The following is a 23,042-nucleotide window of genomic DNA, read 5'->3' on the forward strand; positions in this document are numbered from 1 at the left end:
GTATCTTTTTTTTAGGTAGGAGGGTGATACGAGTAGGAAAAGGAAACTCTGGTGGCCTAGTGGTAAGAAGCTCTGCTGCAATCCCTAAGGAACATGGTTAGATTCCACCAGCTGTTCTGTGGGAGGGAATGGATGGGAATCTCTCCTCCTGTGATTAAACTGCCTCTGAAAACCGGCTGGAGGTTCAGCTGCAAGAAGGTTCAGATTCAATGGCATACAACAACAAAGGGTAGGAAAAGGAGGGTTGACCCCTCTCCAACCTAGTGTGCTGTTGACTGCCCCTAATCAGCCTGTGCTGAAATGATTCCCAGAACACATTCTTCCCTCTGAGTCTCTGCTCAGGGTCCACGCTCAACGCAGAGTAGCTGCCCTTCTCCTATGTCCTAAAACTGTACGACTCTCTCTGAATTGATCTGCATCACACTAGTACACTTGGGCTCCATTTTTAATAATAATAAAATAACACAAAACCTTTTACATCTTATCTGCCAGCTTTATGGCGAAAGATGTTGTAAGTCCTGTGAATGAAAAGTGTGGAGCAAATATTTATTGTGATTTTGTGGTTTTTTTTTTTAAAAAAAAAAACAACCAAGCCCCTTTTTAATCATGGAGGGGAGAGAAGTTGCTAAATCAACAAATACGACAGCAGGTTGAGTTTGGCCTGTCTTTGGCTTCAGGGCAGCCCATGAGGCTTTTCTGATGGTGAACTCTGCCCTTGCCTGGACCAACATACCTGCCAGGAGTTCAGGTCCAACAGGTGAACAGTCCCATTGGCAGTACCCACAGCTGCTCTCTGCGCATTGTGGGAGAACGCCACGGCTGTGGGAGATGAGGACACAGACAGAGACAGGCCAGAGCTAGAGGGGCAGCAGGAAAAAAGAGCAAGTGGCTGAAAGGACATGAATAGGAATCCTTTTCTGTACCCTAAACCCCCTCTTCACAGTGATTCCAGCCTTTCCTTTCTCTCTCTACTTCAGAACAGGATACAATTGTTTCTCCAATGGGCTTTCCAAGGTCTGGGGATGAGTGTCTTACCTTTGCTGGTCCCCCACGGCTTGGGGTTTATTAATCCATCGAAGTGTGCATGGGAGTTGCCACCGCTGGGATAATTGAGGGGCCTGGTGACAAAGAGGTGAGTTCGAAGGCTGATTGGCTGCTTGCTGGTATAGGAGCAGTGGGTACTGGCTTAGGATTGGAGCCTGCTGCCTCAGGAAGGCACGGAATACAGCAATGTCGGCATCAGGGAGCTCTTGTTCATCTTCAGGGACTGAAGAGACTAGAAAAGAGGTAAGATGCCACTGGAGAGTCACTACTAACTACTAACTTCAGCATCCATGAAGCCAAATGGGCTATCTAAAGCAATAAGTCTCAAAGTACCACTCTCTGGTCACACACAGGTTAAAAGTGCAAAGCTTTGAACCCCACTCCAGACCTAAAATCCCAAAAGCCGTTACCATGGAGTAGACTACCAGGGTGATTACCACAGCCGACTACCATGGTGATTCTGTGGGTGTCATAGTAGATATGTTCTCCATGACTGACTTTTTTTGAAGTATGTCACTAGGCACCTCTCAGTGGATGTTTAAGTCTTTGTGATTAGCAGTCAAGGTCTCAGGGTGGCCTGTTATCGTTCACACCACTTAGGGACTTCCTCTTAAGATCTTGAAGATTAAAATCTAGGGATCTCAGTATCTGCAATTTAAACAAGCTTCCAAGCATATACCCATTAAATAAAGCTAGAGACACTTCCGTCTAAGAGAGCTAGGCAAAGATATCCTAATAACCTCTTGTCTACCATTTTGGCCTTTTCATCCAAAGTTCATGGTTCTTTCCATTCACCTTCCCCTCAGAATCCCATGATTTGTTGCTGTTGATGTTAGGTGCTCTCGAATAGAGTACAACTCACAGAGGGTCTATGAACAACAGATCGGAACCCTGTCCTATCCTGTGCCATCTTCATCATCTCTGACACACTTGAGCCCATTGCTATGGTAGCTGAGTCAATCTACCTAGTTGAGGACTTTCTTTTTCACTGACCCTCCACCTGTCCTAGCGTGATGCTCCTTGCCAAGGAATAGCCTCCTGTAGCAACATGCCCAAAGCATGTGAGACAAAGCTTCACCATGGTCTCTAAGGAGCACTCCGGCTGCACCCTCTCCAAGACCTAGCTGGCTGTTCTTCTGGCAGTCCCCGGGATGCCCAGGGCTCTTTAACACCACAGCTCAAAGTCATCAATTTTTCTTCCGACTTCCTTAGTCGTTGTCCAGTTCTCCGACTGAAGGAGATACATCTTAGTCCTCAATAATTTCAAGAAGTCTCTAACTGCAGACTTTCTCAGGGCAATACGTCTTTTGATTTCTTGGTTGCTAGTGCCAAGGGAGTTGATTATGGATCCTAGTTGTTCTTATTTTCTTGATGTTGAGATAGAATCTATACTGACTGCTATAGTTTTTTTTATCTTCTGCAGCAAGTATTTCAAGTCCTCCTCTCTTTCAGCAAGCAAGGTTGCATCATTTACATACCGCAGGTTGTTGGCAAGTCTTTTTCCTATCCTCATGCCACATTTTTCTTTATAGAGCCTGGCTTCTCAAAGTATTTGTTCAGCATACTTATTGAATACATATAAAGAAAGGATACAACCCTGACACACACTTTTCTTGATTTTAAACCATGCAGTGTTCCCTTGTCTGTTAGGAATCCCGTATCTCAGAGATGAAACCTCCCATCTCACCATAGAGGGCATGGGCATCCAGGAGTCGAGGGACCAGGCCTAGCTCCACGTGTGCCGCCACCACATGCAGGCTGGTGAGGAACTTCACAAGAAGATCACGGTTCCCACTCCGGAGCTGGGAAGAACCAAATTAGAGTCATTCTGGATGTAAAGAGGTTGATGAGGAAGGATGGAATCTCAGATCCTGCCTGTGAGCTGGGATTGATGCCCAGAAGCTGGGACAATGGATCTGGAGAAGGCAAGCAGGAAAACAGAAAGATGAGAGGAACAGGGAGTGTGGGAAGATAGTGGCTGATGGTGGGGATGGTGGGAGGATAAGCTCAGAATATCCAAAGCACTGAGTGAAGAAAGGTATCTGGGGGTCCAGCGACTAACCAGGTGGTAAGGCAGGTCTCCTAGAGCTTCAGGAGGGCAACTTCGGAAGGTACCTGAGGCATCAGGGTAACACATCTTCCAGAACTGAGCTGCAAGTGAGTCACAGAACAGACACTGAGACAAACTCACCACTGTAGTATCTCCTAGGTCATATGTTTTGGGCTACAGTAAATCACCAAACCACCAGGGTGATAGTTGAAGAGCCAGCCAGTGGAGAACACCAGAAGGTGTGCTCTCCAAGGCCAAGACCCCTCCCTCCAGGCCCCCACAGACTTTGACTGCAGTCACCTGCAATGAGGATGTGTGCCGTGTTCTTCAGCCCTGGCTTCTTCCTATATCGACGCTGAGCTGCTGCTCTCAGGGGCCCATCACGGAGGCAAAGCCGGGCACCAAGGCGCTCCAGAGGACCCTCCCCTAGCAAGCTGTCCTCATGTGAGAAGGCGAGAGAAGAAAAGACAACAGAGGGAGAAGACCTGTTAGCGAGCAGCCCGGCACCACATGGGCCCTCATTCAGGCCTCAAATAGTGGCCATTTGAGCGGCAGCTCATTCTGGGATTAGGAGATTCTGGTGTTAAGGCTAAGCCAAGGGAAGGGTAGGATGGAGAAGGGATCACCAAGGGCCTGGGCTCAAAGACGGGAAAGTACATAGTGTGGCCAGTGAGGAGTTCAGCCTGGGGCACGTGTACCTGCGCAGACTCTGGACGAGGTAGGCAAATGAACCCATGGGATAGGGGTCCCCACTGTTACTAGCAGCCATCGCCTCTTCCCAGGTCTTGCTCCCTTTGGGGAGGATCCGCCAAGCACTCAACACTCCATGCAGCTGGTCCACGGTCAAACCTGAAAGCCAAGCTCTCTGAGGCCCTCACCCATGCTTGCAGGATGGTCAATCCTGTGGCAACTATACTCTCTGTATCTTTCACTGGAGCTCCAAGTGAGCCAAGGTCATCCAACTCCTACCCTCAGCCTCCCAATCCACTCTGAGCACTGACCACCACGTGTGACCTCAAGGGTGGTCAAGGCTTGGGAAAGGACATCGGGGCCATGCTCTTTTTCCAAGGTGTTCAGGATGTGTTGGAGCAGCAAGGGGATGGTGGCGGGCAGAGCCCGGAGTCTCTCAGAAATCTAGGAGGGAAAGGACACTAGTCAGGGAAGGGGAACAGCTTTGGATAAAGGGCTGGTGATGGGGTAAGAAAGGCTGCAGAATGAGAAACGGTAAGGCTGGGTGAAAAAGAAAGGGAAGCAATTGGGAGAAAAAAGAAGGAAGAGGTGAAGTAAGGATGGGGGATTGGATGATCACAGGATGGCAAGGGGTGAGGGTGGGGGGATTCAAGGAATGAGGGGATGAGGTAAAGAGATGAAGTAGCTGAGGAGAGGACGGGAAGTGGGACTGGATTTAGAGGATGAGGAGTGTGGGGTTACTCTCCTAGCTCACCTGTTCATAGAGTGTGAAGAGCCTCAGATGATCCGTGACCAAGCGCAGGTAGAGTGGCAGGGCCGACCCCCGCTTCACCAGCAGCAGCTGCATCTAATGAAATCCACAGAGACATAGCACCTGGCCTTTGTCCACCTGCTCTCCACCCCAGCAGTAGGCCTACTGCCAGGCTGCTCCTCTGAGAGCTCCCAACAAAGAGAAGCCCTCAGCATCACTTCAAGACACAGTCCTCCCTCTCTCCACACCCCTCGGTCTAGCCAGCACTCCTCCGGGAATCCCTCAGGCCTCAGCATGCCTGGTAACTCTCCTCCCCTCAGACAGGTACAGGGAGGAAAGGATGTGATACAGTGTAAGCAAGCACAGTTCCTAGCAAGGCTTCCTGGTGGTCCAGAGTTCCTAGGAAAACAAAGGAGCAGGCCTGCAGGGACAGCGGGCAGCCCTAGCACCCCTGGGTCCTGTCACTTCCTAGATTCACCCTGACACCCCTCACCCACCCAACCTGACTTAAATCCAACCTGGTTGTTAAAAGGTGACTCTTCCAGCCTCTTCCCGTAGAGAGCCAGCTCCTCCCTCACCATCTGGGTCCGGGCGGATGGCTCCAGAGGCCCCAGAGCCACCACTTGGGCATCCTGGCTCTGCTCCAGGGTCTCCCCCAGGCCTGTGTCAGTAGACACACTCAGCACCAGGTGAACCCTCTGCAATATTTGAGCGGTAGGGAAGAAGAAGGAAGAGAACAGTGTTAGAGGAGTCTCTCCTTGCCACAGTGTCCCTTCATCTTCATCACAGTCTTTTTATCACACTCACCCGGGGAAGGGTCTTTGGGATCCAGTCTGAGATCAGCTGCCCATTCTGGTCCACCAGCTGGTCGGCCCCATCGATGATCACCACCAGGTTCTGACCAGGGTGCAGGAACTGAGCAGATTTGGGCAGCAGCCTCTGCTGCAGCTCCCACACTAGGCCTCTGTCCGAAGAGGAGAAGACTGGGTCAGGGGAACAAGGAGACACAGACGTAGTGTCACACAGCATCAGCATGGCTGGTCTAACAGAGACACGCACCGGTAGGTCCTGGGGAGAGCACTCGGTGCTTGCAGATGGCTGTGCAGGAAGGCACAGAGGCGTCTGAGCAGAGTAAGAACAAGACTCTGGTCAGGGCGGGCACCTGAGAAGTGGAAGAAGACTAAGGGGGCCACTCTGGTCCCATCGGGAGCCTGGAGGGTTGACACAAGTGATGCCTGCATGGGATGAAAAGAAAAAAAATGTGGTCCCAAGCTCTCTGTGGCCCACTTCCTTAGCCTGCCCTGCTCCTCCCGCCTGCCAAGTTGCTAAGGCTGTATACCAGGAAGGCAGTCTTGCCCTGTCCCGAGTGCCCGATCACCAGGCTCAGACATCCCCGGTGCTGCTGCAGCTGCTGTACTGTGTTCTGAAGGAGGCGCCGTCGGGCAGAACTGGGGGGACACTGCAGCTGCTGGAAGGTGGCTTGGACCGAGTCATCTGACATGGACCCAGGTTGTTCCAGCTGGGACTCGGGCTGAGAGCACAAGGGGCAAGCAGCCATTATGATTCCATGATCCCAAGGAACGCCAGGTCTAACCTAACCTCCACCACGTTATCTCCCATCCAGATCACCCTGGCCCTCCTCACTCCCCCAGTTACTAGCACTCCTGCTGACCTGGAGGTAAAGTTTCTGGATAATAGTCCACACATCCTGCAGAACCAACTTTCCAAATTCCTCCAGTCCCCCAACATAGGGCCGGCCCGCTGCCACACCCCCCCACTTGCAGGAGTATCTGTGGGCAAAGTAAACATACTTGACGTTAGAGCACACCTGACTCCCCAACACATCTCTGCACGGGCATTCCACCACCTCCAGCTCACCTGCGGCAGGTAATCTCTTTCTGTTTGCTCAGGTAGTTCTTTAGTTCCGTGATCTGTTGTGCAGCCTCTTCAGACTCAGGAATAAAGTCCGGTTTCCAGGCATCTGGCACAGAACTGACCCACCAAAAATACCCCAAGAGTCAAGACTAGACTCAGACCACTAGCCCACTTTTCCTTGCTTTCTTTGATGCTCTGAGACTTATTCTCAAATAGAGACCTCTGAGTTCAGCTCCTCTGAGCCCCAGTTCTCTCTTCTAGTTCCCCACTCCTATAGTCTGAGTATTGGGAGGACAGTGCATTGCCATTCATCAAGTCTGTTCTGTCTTCTGTGGAGGAAGAAGAGGAATACCTGAGGAAGCTGTTTTCCCGGAAGTAGATCAGAGCTGGGGCTGAGGTCTGGAGGCGGAGGCCCCGGTTCAGGAACTGCATCATCTCCATCTCGGTCACTGAGCGACCTGGGGGATACTGCTGGACCTGCAGAAGAGTCCAGGACAGGGATCAGGCAAAGCTCTGTCCCAGCCCTGAACACTAACCTCTCCTTCCAGTGCTGCATAGAGACCCCCAGGCTCCTTCATCCCCTGAAGGCTCCTCTCTCCCTCTGGATTACCATACCAACACAGACTGACCCAGCTGGGAAACTGGAGCCAAGGAGCTTGGAGTATTCTCTTCCAGAGGCCTGAGAGACAAGGGCTCTGCCCTCCTGGAGGCAGTGGGATCTTGAATATTTTTGTCTTAAAAAGTAGACATGAATCTAGTGAAATATAGTCATAACTGACACTTACAGAAGGCATGTACCACATGTTTTTGCAGATTATTTTAAAGTCACATAATAACCCTTCAATATAAATGTCTTTGTTACTCTTTACTATAGAGAGAGATTAAGGATGTTGCTTTTGTTAAGTGCAGTTGGGTGGAGTATGACTCACAGTGACTTCAGGAACCATAGACTTGAACTCTGTCCTATCCTGTACCATATTGATTGTTCACAACACATTTGAGTCCATTGCTACAGACACTGCATCAATCTATCTCATTGGATATCTTCTCCTCACTGACCCTCTACCTTTCCAAACATGATGTCCTTTGCTAAGGAATAACCACTCCTAAGAGCATGTCCACAATATATGAGACAAAGCTTCATCAACTTTGCCTCCAAGGAACATTCTGTTTGTCCTCTTGGTAGTCCATGGTATATACAGTACTCTCTCCAACAGCATAACTCAAATGCAACAATTCTTCTACCATCTTTATTCACTGTCCAGCTCTCAGATGCATAGAAGATGATAAGAATGACTGGCCAGAATCTGGTGCACCTTAGCCTTTAGATTGACATCATTGTTCTTCAGGATTTTGGAGAGATCACGAACAGCAGACTTTCTCAACACTATACATCTCCTGACTGCTGGCATCAAGGATATTGACGTGGATCCAAGCAAGATGAAACTGCTGACAATTTCAATCTTTTCTCTATCATGATGTTGCCTATTGGCCCAGTAGTGAGGATTTGTGTTTTCTTGATATTGAGATTAAGGCTAAATTAAGTTAAATAACTTCCCACAAAGCCATACAATATGCAAATGACAGATCAGAACCAACATATGAGCCCCCTTATCCTTTGTATCCTTTACCAAACCCAAAGGTACTTTTCAAAGGAATTCCCTCATCTAATCAAGGATGAGGGGTCTCTGGTGGGGTTGTCCACAGAGCTGAGAGCTGTGCGTACTGCTAACTCAAAGACAGTGCTTCTCCAGCAGTTCAAACCCACCAGGGGCCCCTCTAGAGAAAGATGGGCCATCTCCTTCCATGCCGTTTACAACCTCTGAAAACCAGGCTCAGCTTGGCTGGTTCTCACTAGATGGCAAAAGACTTGTTAAAAGTTGAGTTCAGAACATGCCTGTTCCCAGTCCCAAGTTTACTGACAAGCTGTTACTTTGCTATAGCTCTGCCCCAATCACTATCACCTTCTCAGATGCTACCCCAACCTTTTCTGCCTTACCCACTGGAAGTGAGGATGGTTAGGGAGGCTGTAGTTAGGGGGAACGTAGCCATAGCGAGAGCCCAGAATCCCCACGAACAGCTGCGAGTTCTCCACTTCCCCAAGGCACACTTCAAGTTGTCTGTGGGAAACAAACAGAATACAGGTGAAAGTGGGGAGACAGACACACTTGGCTCACAACTGAGCAAAATGAAAGAAGGCTGCTCTCCTTAGCATCCAAGGGCAACTCCCTTCCCTGATCCTCAGTCATTCCTGAAGGTCAGAGCCTGACCCACTTTCCATCACTCAAGATCCTCATTCCTGACACAGGCCTTTACCTCTGAGGTCCCATACCTGTTCCTCCGGGTTTCTTCCTCAGTGACGCCCCAGCGCAGGTCGATACCATGAAGGCTGATGCAATGAGTGGCCGCTCGGGCCTGCAGGGCCGGAAGCACTGACCTCAGCAGCAGGTCCCGCTCTCCGTGCATGTCCCGGAAAGTGGACGAAATAAAAAGTCGGAGGCTGCGCCACCTGAGCGTGAGCAGACGGCTGGGATCAGCCTGACAGGCAGCCCACCAACCCAGTGCTACAGACTGCTTTGGATCCCCCTTCAGAGCTGAGCAGAAGCCAAAACGACAGACAGCTAGCAGAAATACAGGCCAGCAGAGCCCTAGAAAACAAAGTGCTGGTAGACTTGATGGCCTGGAGTTGAAACTCCACTTTCTACTTCTCATGCATGCCTCCTTTTGTCTGGAAAGGATTATTACACATTTTGTGTTTTTTCATGGAATGCTCACGACAACACTGTGAGATACACACTCTCCTCACTCCGTTTGGTAGACTACAGCTTTAAGAATTTAAGAAACCAGCCCAAAGTGGTAGAGGCTATTGGATGCCAGCAAGCTGATTCCCATTCATGCAGACTCCATGTGCACCAAGTCGAACAATGCACCTTAACCTCTTCTAGCCTGTGATCTTTCAGAAGCAGATTGCCCCGGCTGACTTCTGAGGAACCTCTGGGTGGGTGTGGACTGCCAATGCTTCAACTAGTAGTCCAGCACTTAGTTGCTGCTGCATCTAGGGACTGACCAAGCCCAAGACACAGGCTACCATTTTCAAAGCCAGAAAGAGAAAGCCAAAGCTGCTAAGCAGCTAGCCTCACATTCTAATTGCATCTCCCAATTAGACAAAAGGGAGTATTTACAACATGACACTTGCCAGTGTTAGTAAAAGTCATTCCTGGAAAAGAAAATGCAGCATAGCTCAAAGATCAGAACAAACAGCATCTCAACAGTCAAGAATGTCAGTCACTAGTTGTTCTAGCTTTTGACTGTAGCCAGTCCCAATTCACAAAAGCACGCCAACACAGACTGACCCAGGCTGGGAAACAGGAGCCAACGGGCTTGGAGTATTCTCTTCCAGTGGCCTGAGAGACAGGGGCTCTGCCTTTCCTGAAGGTGGTGGGATCTTGAATAGTTTGTCCATTTGGCCCACATGTTCTAGAAGACGGGAGGCCCCACGTTCTGCTATGAACCTGACATAAAAATGGTAACAAAATGAATGAGAACAAAAACCAGAGGCCAGAAACAAGGGGAGTGGAGAGTCAAAGGTAAGGTAAGGTAAGGTAAGGTAAGGGTAGGTCACTCAGGTAACTGGAACTCCTTTAAAAAAAAAAAGAGGAGTGAATATAGTCTTGTGTGTGTGTGTGTGTGTGTGTGTGTGTGTACCACCAAATCAGATCTGACTGGTGCAGGAAGAGATTGTCCCTCCTTCTCCAGCAAAGCATGTGAATATAGTCTTAAATGAGGCTGCAGAATCAAACCAAACCAAATTCATGGTTATAATTCCAACCTGTAGCAGCCCTGTAGGTAGAACAAAGTAGAACTGTTCCACAGGGTTTTTCAAAGTGGTAAATCATTTATGAGAGCAGAATTCCTCATCTTTTTCTCAAAGTGCTGCTGGGACCTTTTAGCTAACAAACTACAGAGCTTTTAAGTTAGCAGCTGAATGCCTTAACCACAGCACCACCATGTTGCAGAACCAGGAAGTAAAGAAACGAAATTCTAACCCCTTCCAGCCTCTGCATAATTATAAAGACTTTTTAATTTGTGCCAGAAGTAACTGGGCTGGTAAAAGTTGTAAAGATTAAAACCATCCCAGTTACTTGCTATGTGTCTGAAGCTGCATAATGAATAAGGAGGACAGAAGAAGATTTGGTGCCTTTGAGCTGTGTTGTTGGAGAAGGGTATTGAATGTCAAAAGAACAAACAGATATGTCTTAGAGAAGGCACAGCCTGCTCCTTGGAGTTAAGTCTGACAAAGCATTTCACATACGTTAGGCATGTTGCTAGGAGAGGCTATTCCTTGCAAAGGGGCACTATGCTTGGCAAAATGGAAGGTCAGAAAAAGGGAGGAATTCCCTTGAGACGCATTGACACAGTGATTGCAGGAGCGGGCTGCAGAGCGTACAGAGATGATGAGGACGGCACACGGCAAGACAAGGTTCAGATGTGTTGTTCATAGGGTCGCTATGACTTGTATGACACTCGATGGTGCATAAAAACAGCAAGTCTAGACTTGATCAGCTCTGCACTCACCATGATAGCTCTTTAGAGGAGGGGGGGACATGTATGGAGCCTTCTAACAGGAAGTGGGGGCAGGCAACATCCAGTGGAAAAGACAGGGAGAAAGCAAGTAAATGAGAAGACGAAGCATGCAAAGAAACAAAATGAGGGATTTCCATAATTCTGCATAGAAGTTCTTTTACATAAATAATGGAACAGGCTACAGAAAGTCAATAAAATAAAATTTAAAAGCTGGTTAATGAATGATATTATAAAATCATTTGTTTAGTAAAAGATTCATTAAAGTGACAAGATAGACCAATGGATTTTAATGTAACAGTAAGAAAAAGTCATTGATAAGAGATTTCACTTCCATAAGTATTACTAATGAGTTTTTAGTTTATATAAAATAAAAATATCCAAAATATATTTTTAAAAAGTTGATAACATCTCTAAAATTAAACATTGCAATCACACATATCCTCTTTCTCCTCTTCCAATTAGATGCAATTCACATGTGATGGCTGGATGCTCTATAAGGTGATGGTGGTTGCGTTATGTGCCATCGAGTCATAGTGACCCTATGCACAATAGCTCTGAACCGTGTCTTATCCTGAGCCAGTCTCACTGTCTCTGATATCCCTATCTCCATTACCCTAGTCACTGAGTCAATCCATCTCATCCAGGGTCTTCCTCTCTTGCCTTGTCTCTCTATCCTTCCAAGCATGATGTCCTTCTCTAAGGACTGATCCCTCCTGGCAGCATGCCAAAAGTATGTGAGACAGAGCTTCAAAATCCTTACCTTCAATGAGCAATTTGGTTTCACCTTCTCCAGGATAAACCTGTTTGTTCTCTTGGCAGAACTACAAAGTAGAAGCTGAATATTTTAAGATAGTGAAACAAAAACTTATAAAGCACTGTGTCCCTATTATAGCACAGAGCATTTATACCTGGTCAGCTGTAGAAGAGAAATAAAATTTTTCTTACTTTAAAAAAAATTAAAAGTAGTGAAACCACAGATAATATCTAAAAGGCAATCTACAAGCCCCAAGCCCTTGCCATATACTCACTTCAGTATGCCATCTGTACAGCCTGAGAGTGTCACATCATTGGGGTTCACAGGTGATGACCTTTCAAAGAAAAAGAAAAGCAGTGATAACCATCAAAGACAATGCCAGGATCATAGAGTTATTGCCCCTTAATATCTTGAAGTGAGCATCTTCCTTCTGTGTTTTTATAAGGGTATGTGCTGGGCAGGATGAACCCTCACAAAGAGATCCAGAGCTAGGCTGAAGAATTCAAAGAAGGTTCTAGCACAAAAAGTGCAACAAAGATTGGCAAGTAAATATGAGAGGAAAGAAATACTGTTTCAAGTTGGGTCATGGTGGAAGGGATTTTTGGCACAAGGAAGAGAGTAGAGCATTCTTACACAAAATACTCTTTCATAGGCACACCAACAAAGAGGCACTTAGAATTCACACGGTGCCAGAACAGTTGTTTAGCTGTATTTATCCATCTCTGATTCATAACTCCGCCAAAGAGAATGACTCTGTCCACCTGTAAGATAAAAGAGGAAGAGTTGAGATCAAAAGACAAAAAGGAGACAGTAAAAAGCTCAAGATATCAAGAAGAAAGATCTCTAAGGAGTGGGGATAAAAGAGAATTTTGAGAGAAATGGGGAGTTTTCTCCCCTGAGAATGGTGTTTACAAGTTTCTAGCCACTAAGGATGAGAGAGGCTGTGACACCGCTGATCTGGGGCATCAAGGTGGAGTTTGAGGTAGGGGCAGAGGCGTACTGGACTCATACAGGCTAATGAGATCAGATGTTACATTTTTAGGAATCTTTTTAGCCAGTTGGTAAGTATGCTTTTGTTGCTGTTATGTGCCCTCATGCCAACTATGACTCATAGCAAGCCCATGAACAATAGATCTGAATCTTGTCTTACCCTGCACTACCCTTATCATCTCTATTATACTCAGGCCCATTGTTATTATAGTCATTGTGTCAATCCACCTTGTTGAGAGTCTTCCTTTTGTTTCCTGAGTCTCTACCTCTCCTAGCATGATCTCTTTTCCAAGGGACTGATCCCTCTTGACATCTTGCCCAAACTATGGGAGTCAAAGTTTCACCACCCTGGCCTCTAAGGAGTACCCTGGTTGCACTTCCTACAAGATAGACTTGTTTGCCAATACCACATTCAAAGGCATTGATTTTTCTTCTGTCATCTTGAATAATCCAAGTTTCAAATGCTTAGTAATTAATTATGGCTTGATCCATAGTCTTTTATTTTATTCTGATTTATTTACAAAGTCTGAATACATTGTTTTTCACAAAAGATCCTTCCCATTTCCTTCACCCCACCCACCTATCAAATTGTACAACCCTATGATTAATACCCCCCCATTCTTCACCCCACTATTTCCACCCTCCCCAGATATTCCATAGTCTTTAATCTGACATTCTTGCTCTTCAGAACTTTGGGGAGACCTTTGACAACAGATTTTCCCAGTGCAATACATCTTTTGATTTCTTGACTGCTGTTAAAATGAGTATTGACTATGAACTTAAATATGTTGACATTGTTGACAACTTTAACCTTTTCTCTATTTATCATGATAATGCTTATTTGTTCAATGGTTAGGATTTTTGTTTCCTTGAAGTTGAGATGTTGAAGGTTGTAGTCTTTGATCTTCTGAGCAAGTGTTTCGAGTCTTCCAGAGGTTCAGGAAGGCTGTGTCATTTGCATAACACAGGTTGTTGATGTATCTTCTCCAATTCTGATGCCACATTATTTTCTATATAATCTAGTTTCTCAAGTGATTTGCTCAGCATACAGACTCAAGAGTTAATTGAATAGCTATGGAAAAAGAATACAACCCTAGTGCACATTTTCCTGATTTTAAATTATGTAGCATTCCCTGTTCTATTCAGACAACAACTTCTTCTCCTATGTATAGGCTTCACATTAGCACAGTTCAGAGTTTGGGGATTACCATTCTTCTCAATGTTATCTATAATTTGTTGTGATCTACCTGACAAATGCCTTTGCTTAGTCAAATAAACATCTTTCTGGTATTCTCCATTTTCACCCAAGATTCATCTGATATTATTGAAGTTAACTTGCATTATAATGAAATGGAATTAAAAACAAAGATAATAACTGCTCCAAAGTCATAACCTTTTACTATTATGTAGTCAAGCTCATTTGTATCTACATATGTGGGTGGGGGAAAATATAATAGTATACTAGAATTTCTTGCAAATTCTGTGTTCAATGACATCAAGCAGGCAGTTTGAAATTGGCCATGGTAGTGTATATATTGGCCATGCCAGTAGAATTGGCAACTGCTACTATCAAGATTTCTTTTTCTAAAGAGTGTTGTTCAATATTTACCAGCACACCGCTGGGTAAGGTCTTTGTTGAAGAGTATCCAGGGAGCAGATCTCGATACTGTCCATGAATTAAAATAAGAATTCTCAATCAGAGAGGGAAATATGGGAAAGGACAAACTGGGTAGTACTCACAGGGACCCTCTGGACAGCCAGAGACAGCAGGTACTTCCCAAAAGTATCCAGGGACTCTTCATTTTCATCCTTTTCATTCACCTCCTAAAGGAAAATCTCAGGTTATATGGCCAGAAGGGAAATGACCAGCTGGCAGCAAACACCACAGTCTGTTCAGGAAACTTTCAGAACTGTGTATGTACAGTCATGCTCTTCCTAACTATTCAGGTGGTTCCCAGACTGGTGTCTATTAATAATTTTTTTTTTAACAAGGGTTAGAGTCTGACCTGAACTTGAGCCTGGAGCTCAGTGGCAGACTTCAGGATCCCTTCCTCTGCCTTCAGCACAGCAGTCTTCAAAGTTCCTCTTCCAAAAAACAAAAGATCCACCTGCTCTGCCCGAGCGATTATCATCGCAATCAACAGCAGCACGTAGTTCAGAGGCAGCTGAATGGACAAACATCAGTATGAAGTTCCCCTGATCTGGAATCCACCCTTGTTCCCTAAATCCTAAAGGCCAAACATTTCATTGATAAACGGAAGGGGAAGGGGAACAAGATCCCCATTTAGGAGAAGACAGGTCTGTATTACTAAATCAAGAGCTGCCTGGGGTTGGTGAGAAGGATCAGGATTCCCATTCAAAGCCAACACTTAGGGGGAATGAGGTGACAATGAGACATATTTTGGAAACAGAAATTTAGTATCAGCCAAATGTGAAATGTTATCACTATAATCCCCAAACTGGGCTGGAGGACACACTCTAGGAGTTGATCCTAGGAACCAAGGACTGACACTTGCAGTCAAGTTTGCTTAGTTTGGTTCCGAGTGCTTATCTGAGAGAACTAGTTTCGGGAACAGGTCACCGCTTAGGCTTCTCAGCACACACCATCCTTCCCCTTCTTTCCTCCTGCTTACCCCTTGTGAGTTGCTCTTAGGGCATAGCTCGTCTGCATTTGCATCTGTCAGGTAGGCCAGGAGAGTGCGACCAGGAAGTGGGGGTAGACTGTGCTTCACAGATAGGTTCACAGCTGTCTCCAGGGCTTGCCGGTACCGATCTAGCATCTCACCATCATATTTCCCCTGTCTGCAGTCAGGAAAGACACACAGTGAAGGTGTCAGTGGCTTATCTACCTGCCACATTGAGGCAGATGGGAAGATGAGACTTTGTCACTCAAGTCTGAGGCCCCCACTTCTTTATCAAGCCCTACTAACCCTTCCCAGAGTCTGACTCCATTACTAATACTGAAGAAAGGGACAGAACTTCCTTTTGTCCCTACTCTATATGACTCTTTTAGTTTATTTTCATGGCAAGACAGACATACTCTCTGAAGCGACTTTCTCCAGCTTCTTCTGAGCATTCAGCTGTTCAAGGCTAGCTCCCACACCATTAGGAGGATGCTGCCTGTCAACAGAAATCAGCCCACTTAAACCACTAGAAATTCTACTTCTCAGCACAGTAATCTCATTAGCCTCAGGAGTGACCGTCAGATGAGCACATCACAGCTTAATGGAAGGAAATGGAAGTCATATCATTCATCCCCTGCTTCTCACAATTCTCCTAGGAGTATACTTTACACTCCCTCAAGCACCAGAATATTCAAAAGCATCCTTTACTATCTCAGACAGAATACATGGGTCAATATTTTTAAGGGGCGCTCTGGTGGCCTAGTGGTAAGAAGCTGTGCTGCAATCCCAAATGAATGTTTTCATGGTTACAGAACTCCACAGACTCCATTCAGTTATCGAAGCAGCCACCTGATACTGGCACTTTTCAGTGTAGTATGGCTGTTCATATACACGTCTAACCATTGATGAGCACTGTACTCTTTTGGTATTAACTACTACAGCTGACTTCCAGTCAGCAAGCTTTGGCTATTAACCTGAACGAGTAACAAATTTCATCACAACATTAATCATCAATGTATCATTGGCCTCTCTAATAGTTATTTTTGCAATTTTGACCCCCCCAATCAATATCTACACAGAAAAATCAAGCCCATATGAATGCAGCTTCAAGCCCCTAGGATCAACCAACTACCATTATCAATAAATTTTTCTTAGTCACCACCATCAATTTCCATCTATTTGATCTAGAAATTGCCTTACTAGGAACCATCCAAGTTAACATCCTTAAACTGATAACCCTTACAGCACTCCTCCTGATTACCCTACTAGCCTCAGTACTAGCTCTCTAAAGATTGCAAAAGGGGATAGAATGAATTCAATTGATAATTAGCTTAACAAAAACAATTTCAACACATTAGATCACTATATTATAATTATCAACCATGCCACCTATTTGTATCAACATCCTACTACTATTTTCTTTATCACTAACTGGCCTACTAATATATATACTGATCCCTCATAATATCATCTCTCCTATGGTTAGAGGTCATAATTCTATCTCTATTCGCAGGAAGCATAATACTGGAATTCAGCATAAACTTTTTGCCCTTCTAACAATAACACCAGTCATTCTCCTAGTATTTACAGCCTGCAAGGCTGCAATTACTCTATCCTTACTTGTTATTGTTTCTAATACATAGAGCCTAGACTATGTCCTAAGCTTAAATATCCTACAATGCTAAAAACCATTATCCCAACAATTATACTCCTGTTAACATGACTATCAAAACCAGCCTAATATGAGGCAACACAATTGCCTACAGCTTCATAATCAGTCTGACTAGCTTATCATTTCTCTCTCACACATCAGAACCCTACACAAATGACTTCCTTTTATTTATACAGGACACGGTATTTGTAATCACTTGTTATGAGTCAGAGAGTTGGACAATGACTAGGGAGGATAGAAGGAGAACTGATGCCCTTGAGCTGTGGTGCTGGAGAAGAGTATTTGAGGGTACCATGGACTGCTAAGAAAACAAACAGATTCATCCTGGAGAGGGTTAAAACAGGCTGATCCTTGGCGGCAAGGATTCATCTGACATATTTTGGACATGTTGTAAGGAGGGACCAGTCATTGGAGAGGGACATTATGCTTGAGAGGGTGGAGAGCAGGAGCAGGAGGGGAAGACCCTCTATGAGGTGGATTGATTCAGTGACTGGGGTAATCGGGATGAGTGTGTCGGAGACAATGAGATTGGCACAGGACAGAGCAGAGTTTAGGGCTGTTGCACATAGGGTCGCTACAAGTCTCAAGCAACTCGACGGCACATAACAACCACCACCACACTATCAACCCCACTGGAGCTAACCATGTTAACACTTACTTCAAAACGAAGATTTTTTTTAACAGCTACATATTTTAAAATTGTATTTAAAGAATAAATATTACCCTTTACTATGGAAACTTGCAATTAAAAGAGAAATTGATGCTTCCTTTCCTAAAGAAATGCTTTTCCAGGGTAACTAAATCACGTTAAGGGGGCTCTGGTGACCTAATGGATAGAGTGTTGTGCTGCCAACCCAAAGGTGGCTGGTTGGAATCCACCAGCTGCTCTGAAAGAGAAAAATGGGCAATCTCTTCCAGAGCAGTTTACAGCTCCTGAAAACCCACTGATGGGTCAGCTGTGAGTTGGTTCCAAATCGAGGGCTATAACTTTGACTTTTCAAAATACGTTTTAGTGAGCTCTAGTGGCATAGTCCATGAGGAGTTGAACCACTAACACAAAAGTAATGCCTCCCCACTCTCACCTCTCTTATTCAATATTGTGTTGAAAGACTTAGCAAGAGCAATAAGACAAGAGAAGGAAATATGAGGTATCCAAATTGGCAGAGAAGGGAGGTAAAATTATCTCTTTATGCAGATGATATGATAGTATACCTAGAAAACCCTAAAGACTCAGCAAGAAAACTATTGGACGTAGTTGACCAGTTCAGCAAAGTAGCACGATACAAGATCAACATACAAAAATCAGTTAGATTTCTCTACAGTAACAAAGAGAATACAGAGCTGGAGCTAAGAAAAACAATACCCTTCACAATAGCTAACCACAAGATAAAATATTTGGGAGTAAATATAACTAGAAGCACAAAGGATCTCTTCAAAGAAAATTACAAAACATTACTACAAGAAACAAAAAGAGACCTGGCGAAGTGGAAGAATATCCCTTGCTCATGGATAGGAAGACTCAATACTGTGAAGATGGTAATACTACCAAAGGCAATTTACACGTCCAATGCAATCCCAATAAAAATACCAATCCCATTCTTCAAGGAGATGGAAAAGGTAATCTCCAGTTTGATTTGGAATGGAAAGAAGCCCTGAATAAGCAAAGCACTCCTCAAAAATAGAAAAAAGGCAGGAGGCATCTCACTCCCTGATTTCAAATCCTACCACACTTCCGTGGCGGTTAAGACAGCATGGTACTGGTACAATGACAGAAGCATAGATCAATGGAATAGAATTGAGAGACCAGAAATCAGCCCATTTACATAAGGTCAACTGATTTTTGACAAGGAAATGAAAAGAGTTAAGTGGAGAAATGACAGCCTTTTTAACAAATGGTGCTGGCAAAATTGGAAAAATATCTGCAGAAGACTCAAGCAAGATCCACACCTCACTCCATAAACAAAAACCAACTCAAGGTGGATCATGGATCTAGGACTAAAACCAAGGACTATAAACTTCATTAAAGAAAAGCTTGGAGGAACTCTAGTAGTCCTAATCCACAACATAAACAGTCTTCCAAGTATCCTGAAAAATCTACAACCAGGAGAAGATAAAATAGATGAATGCGACCTTCTAAGAATCAAATCCCTATGCACATCCAAAAACTTCTCCAACAGGGTAAAAAGGGAGCCACAGACTGGGAAAAAGTATTTGGTAATGACATATCAGATAAGGGACTTATATCTAGAATTTATAAAATACTTGAGCACCACAACAAGATAAAGGTAAATAATCCAATAGAAAAATGGGCACAGGATATGAACAGGCACTTCACCAAAGAAGACATTCAGATGGTCAACAAGCACATGAAGAAATCTTCAAAATTCCTAGCAAATCAAAACAACTATGAGATATCATCTCACCCCAGTCAGAATAGCAAAATTTAACAGAACATCAAGCAACAAGTGCTGGCGAGGTTGTGGAGAAACTGGAACCCTTATTCACTGTTGGTGGGAATGTAAAATGGTGCAACCACTGTGGAAGGCGGTATGGCGCTTTCTCAAAAAGTTGGAAATAGAGATACCATTTGACCCAGCAATTCCACTACTGGGAATATATCCCAAAGAGACCATAACTGACATCCAAGCAGATATATGCACACCCATGTTTATTGCAGCTCTGTTCACAATAGCAAGGAGCTGGAAACAACCCAGGTGCCCATCAACAAACAAATGGATAGAGAAGCTGTGGTATATTCACACAATGGAATACTATGTTGTTGTTGTTGTTGTTATGTGCCGTCAAGTCACTTGCAACTCATAGCGACCCTATGTACAACAGCCCTAAACTCTGCTCTGTCCTGTGCCAATCGCACTGTCTCTGACACTCCCATCCCGATTATCCCAGTCACTGAATCAATCCACCTCATAGAGGGCCTTCCCCTCCTGCGCTGTCCCTCCACCCTACCAAGCACTGAAAAACAAGGAACTCATGCAGTATTATTCAAAATGGGTGAGCCTGGAGGACATTATGCTGAGTGAAATATCTCAGTCGCAAAAGGACAAATATTGCATGGTGCCACTGCTGTAAAATAGGACTGATATCAGGGTGGGCGTAAGACTGAGAAAAACTGGATAAATTGTGTATACTGCACTGAAACAGATGAGGGAGTGAATAATTTAAAAGCGATGTATGATAGGGTATTATGGTTATCACAAGAGTCCACAATTAAGGTTGCATAGTGGAATATACTTGGGGCGGTGGGAGGGGTGCAGGGGGATTGTGTACCAGGAAGGGAGTCTTTCTTTTACTTTTGAGAGGAGCAAACTGGGGGGTGGGGGGAGAGGGCTGGGCAGGTACAGAAGTGCAGCAATGAATGAATGGAAATCCAAATTTTCTGTAAATGTTCATTAAAATTATTTTTTTAAAAAAAATAAGTAATGCCTCTCTAGTGGTTTAAACCCAGGAGCAGCTCTGCAGGATACAGATGGCAATCTTCTCCCATGCCTTGGAAACCCAAAAAAGAGTCAGGTATGAGTCAGACCTGACTCAACAGCAATGGGAAAGAGAGAGAAATAGCTTTACTTTTCAGAGTTCTAATTCTAATAAATAAGAAATAAAAGTAGAAAATCTCCCTTTTACAATTACTACTGAAACAACTGGTCCAGGAAAAGACCCTCAGTGAATGAATACACCAACCTTACAGGGGAGAAATGAGGCTATCACCACCTAAAATAACTGATCCATCTTAGCACCCCATGCATTTGTCTTGAGAGAAACTGAATGCATAGTATTTCTGAAGCATATCTAAAAGGACAGAGGGCTGGACTTTACCAAGCCTGTGGAGCAGGGTGTATGTTTATCCTTGAGCCTGCTGAATAGAAACTATAAAGGAAACTCTGGTGGCCTAGTGGGTAAGGAGTTATGATACCAACCCAAAGGCAGGTAGTTTGAACCCACTAGATGCTCTGAGGGAGAAAGATGGGTAATCTCCTCCCATGTGATTGACAGCCTTCAAAAACCCATTGGAGGGTCTGCTTGAATTGGTTCTGACTTGATGACACATGTTAAAGAAGGTGAATGGATGAAAATGTGAAAAAAACCCCAACAAAACAAAAACACAGTTATCACAGTGAATAAGGAAAAAGTGAGCTCAGCAAGGCAGAGAGGACATTGGTATATACTGTGAGAGAGGGAGATGCTGCATCAGCTCCACAATTACCAAAAATTCAAAAAAGTCACACGAAACTCCTGGCTGTCGAGTTAATTCCAACTCATGGAGAACCCATGTGTTACAGAGTAAAACATGCTATGGAAGAAATCTTTAGGCCTTTTCCCCAAAATGGATTTGAAATGCCAGTCATCTATTAATAGATTAGCATGAACCATTTCATGCAATGACCTCTCCACAATCACCAAAGCAATAAAAGAGTCACAAATAATAGAGTTCATGCATAGATTTTGTCTCATTATCTCTCTAAGGGACAGCATTAAAGATAAGGTTTGTTCTGCCAGAGATAATTGCATTGAGGTCACTGGTAAACTTGTCTTTACCACATTTAGGGTTCCCACTGATTCCCAGCTCCTGTCAGGGACCTCCTGTAGTCCCATCCTATAGCCCCACACTGTGGCCCCACCCGAGGTGCACACTCACTTGGCCTTTTGTATTTTTAGCTTCTCTCTCTTGAGCTGCTCATAGAACACAGGCACCATCATGGCTGCTCGAAGTTTCTGACGACTTAGGTTCTTAATTTCAAGCAGACGGGCCTTACTTCTTCTAGTTTTTGAGTTTCTAATCAATATCTGCTTCATCAGCTGTGTGTTTGAAGGAGCTGGCAACGCTGTGTGGAAGTAAGTAATTATTTGAGTCAGGCAGCTTCTTTCTCTCCATCTTAACCTCCCATCAATACCTGCCCCGAGTCTCGTCCTCTGCCAACTCAGTGTCCTGAGACTGGAAGGTAGGAGGTTGAAAACACCAACGCTCTTATTTTAGGTGTTCATAGGCATGACAGGCAAATGAGATGTAGAAGGAGGAAGGAAATACCTTTACTTCTTAGTTTAGCTTCGAGATTATTTATGGAATCATGGGCATTAAGGAATCTGAATGGAAACTGCCGACTGTGGATCACTGACTTCTGGAAAACAAAAAAGGGGTTACAAGTGAAGAACCAGGAAGCATAAGCGTCATCCAGGATCTCAGATGACCAGGAAGATGAGGCAACCTTTCTGTTAAATTTGTGGAAACATCGTGGAGGACGAACTGGGTATTAGAAGAGATACCCAGAGAAAAGAGAAGAATAAAGAAAATGACAATACATTATTTGGGAATATGAGCCGTACAGAATGAAGAAGTGACAGAAGGAGTCTTGTTTCTTTCTTTTATGTTCCTCTGATATAAATGAAGCCACAAAAATTCCTCTTCCTGGGCAAGTCTCTGACTTCAGAAAATAAAAATGAAAGTTCTTGGATCCCTTTGTAATTTTACAGAATTAACTAAACTCCTTCAACTGCTTCCCCTAATATATCTAGATTCCATACCTGTTTAGAAGAAACATGAAAAAACTGTAAAAACATAACTGTACCCAGGTCCCTGGAAAAATCTAGCTCCAAGGCAGCAGTAGATCCTCCACACCTACCACAGTCACTGGACCCCGAGTCTACGTATCCCTCATACGTACTGCGTGCTGGAGTCGCTGGAGAACAAGCTCATGGTGCTGGGCACTGATCCCAACTTGAAGTAGGCTGCACAGATTCCGCAGCATGGCCATGAAGGGAAGCTTCCCTTTGTCTGTGGGAGGTCCACGTAAAATGAAATAAAGTACAAATATATATGTAGTTATGTACTGTTGAGTCAGAACCTACTCATAGCTGACCCTCCACTGGGTTTCAGAGGCCATAAAACACCCAGGAGAAGACTGTTTTCAAAGCAGCTGATGGATTCTAACCACGAGCCTTTAACAATGCAACTCCTTACTGCTAAGCCACCAGAGTGTGATATATATATATAT

The 23,042-nt window shown here is 44.7% G+C and overlaps 1 protein-coding gene across 1 annotated transcript in view; it reads right to left on the reverse strand.

Moving 5' to 3' along the window:
• TEP1 (telomerase-associated protein 1) overlaps positions 1–23,042 on the reverse strand; it is a 46,955-nt gene that overhangs the window by 14,174 nt on the left and 9,739 nt on the right. The window contains exons 9-34 of the mRNA XM_006883276.1: positions 22,713–22,822; positions 22,079–22,169; positions 21,689–21,875; positions 15,372–15,540; positions 14,751–14,903; positions 14,479–14,559; positions 12,382–12,509; positions 12,023–12,082; positions 9,764–9,922; positions 8,743–8,919; positions 8,410–8,530; positions 6,763–6,887; positions 6,414–6,527; positions 6,208–6,325; positions 5,875–6,066; positions 5,595–5,770; positions 5,343–5,499; positions 5,054–5,233; positions 4,539–4,631; positions 4,096–4,228; positions 3,793–3,943; positions 3,395–3,528; positions 3,107–3,195; positions 2,732–2,846; positions 1,036–1,276; positions 734–857 (exon numbers count right to left, since the gene is read on the reverse strand). Coding sequence (XP_006883338.1) covers positions 734–857; positions 1,036–1,276; positions 2,732–2,846; positions 3,107–3,195; positions 3,395–3,528; positions 3,793–3,943; positions 4,096–4,228; positions 4,539–4,631; positions 5,054–5,233; positions 5,343–5,499; positions 5,595–5,770; positions 5,875–6,066; positions 6,208–6,325; positions 6,414–6,527; positions 6,763–6,887; positions 8,410–8,530; positions 8,743–8,919; positions 9,764–9,922; positions 12,023–12,082; positions 12,382–12,509; positions 14,479–14,559; positions 14,751–14,903; positions 15,372–15,540; positions 21,689–21,875; positions 22,079–22,169; positions 22,713–22,822 — 3,578 coding nt within the window. The remainder of the gene's footprint in view (positions 1–733; positions 858–1,035; positions 1,277–2,731; positions 2,847–3,106; positions 3,196–3,394; positions 3,529–3,792; positions 3,944–4,095; positions 4,229–4,538; positions 4,632–5,053; positions 5,234–5,342; positions 5,500–5,594; positions 5,771–5,874; positions 6,067–6,207; positions 6,326–6,413; positions 6,528–6,762; positions 6,888–8,409; positions 8,531–8,742; positions 8,920–9,763; positions 9,923–12,022; positions 12,083–12,381; positions 12,510–14,478; positions 14,560–14,750; positions 14,904–15,371; positions 15,541–21,688; positions 21,876–22,078; positions 22,170–22,712; positions 22,823–23,042) is intronic.

The sequence above is a fragment of the Elephantulus edwardii genome, unplaced genomic scaffold, assembly GCF_000299155.1.
Source record: "Elephantulus edwardii isolate Elephantulus edwardi_28Jun2011 unplaced genomic scaffold, EleEdw1.0 scaffold00026, whole genome shotgun sequence".
In the NCBI taxonomy this organism is placed as follows: Eukaryota; Metazoa; Chordata; class Mammalia; order Macroscelidea; family Macroscelididae; genus Elephantulus; species Elephantulus edwardii.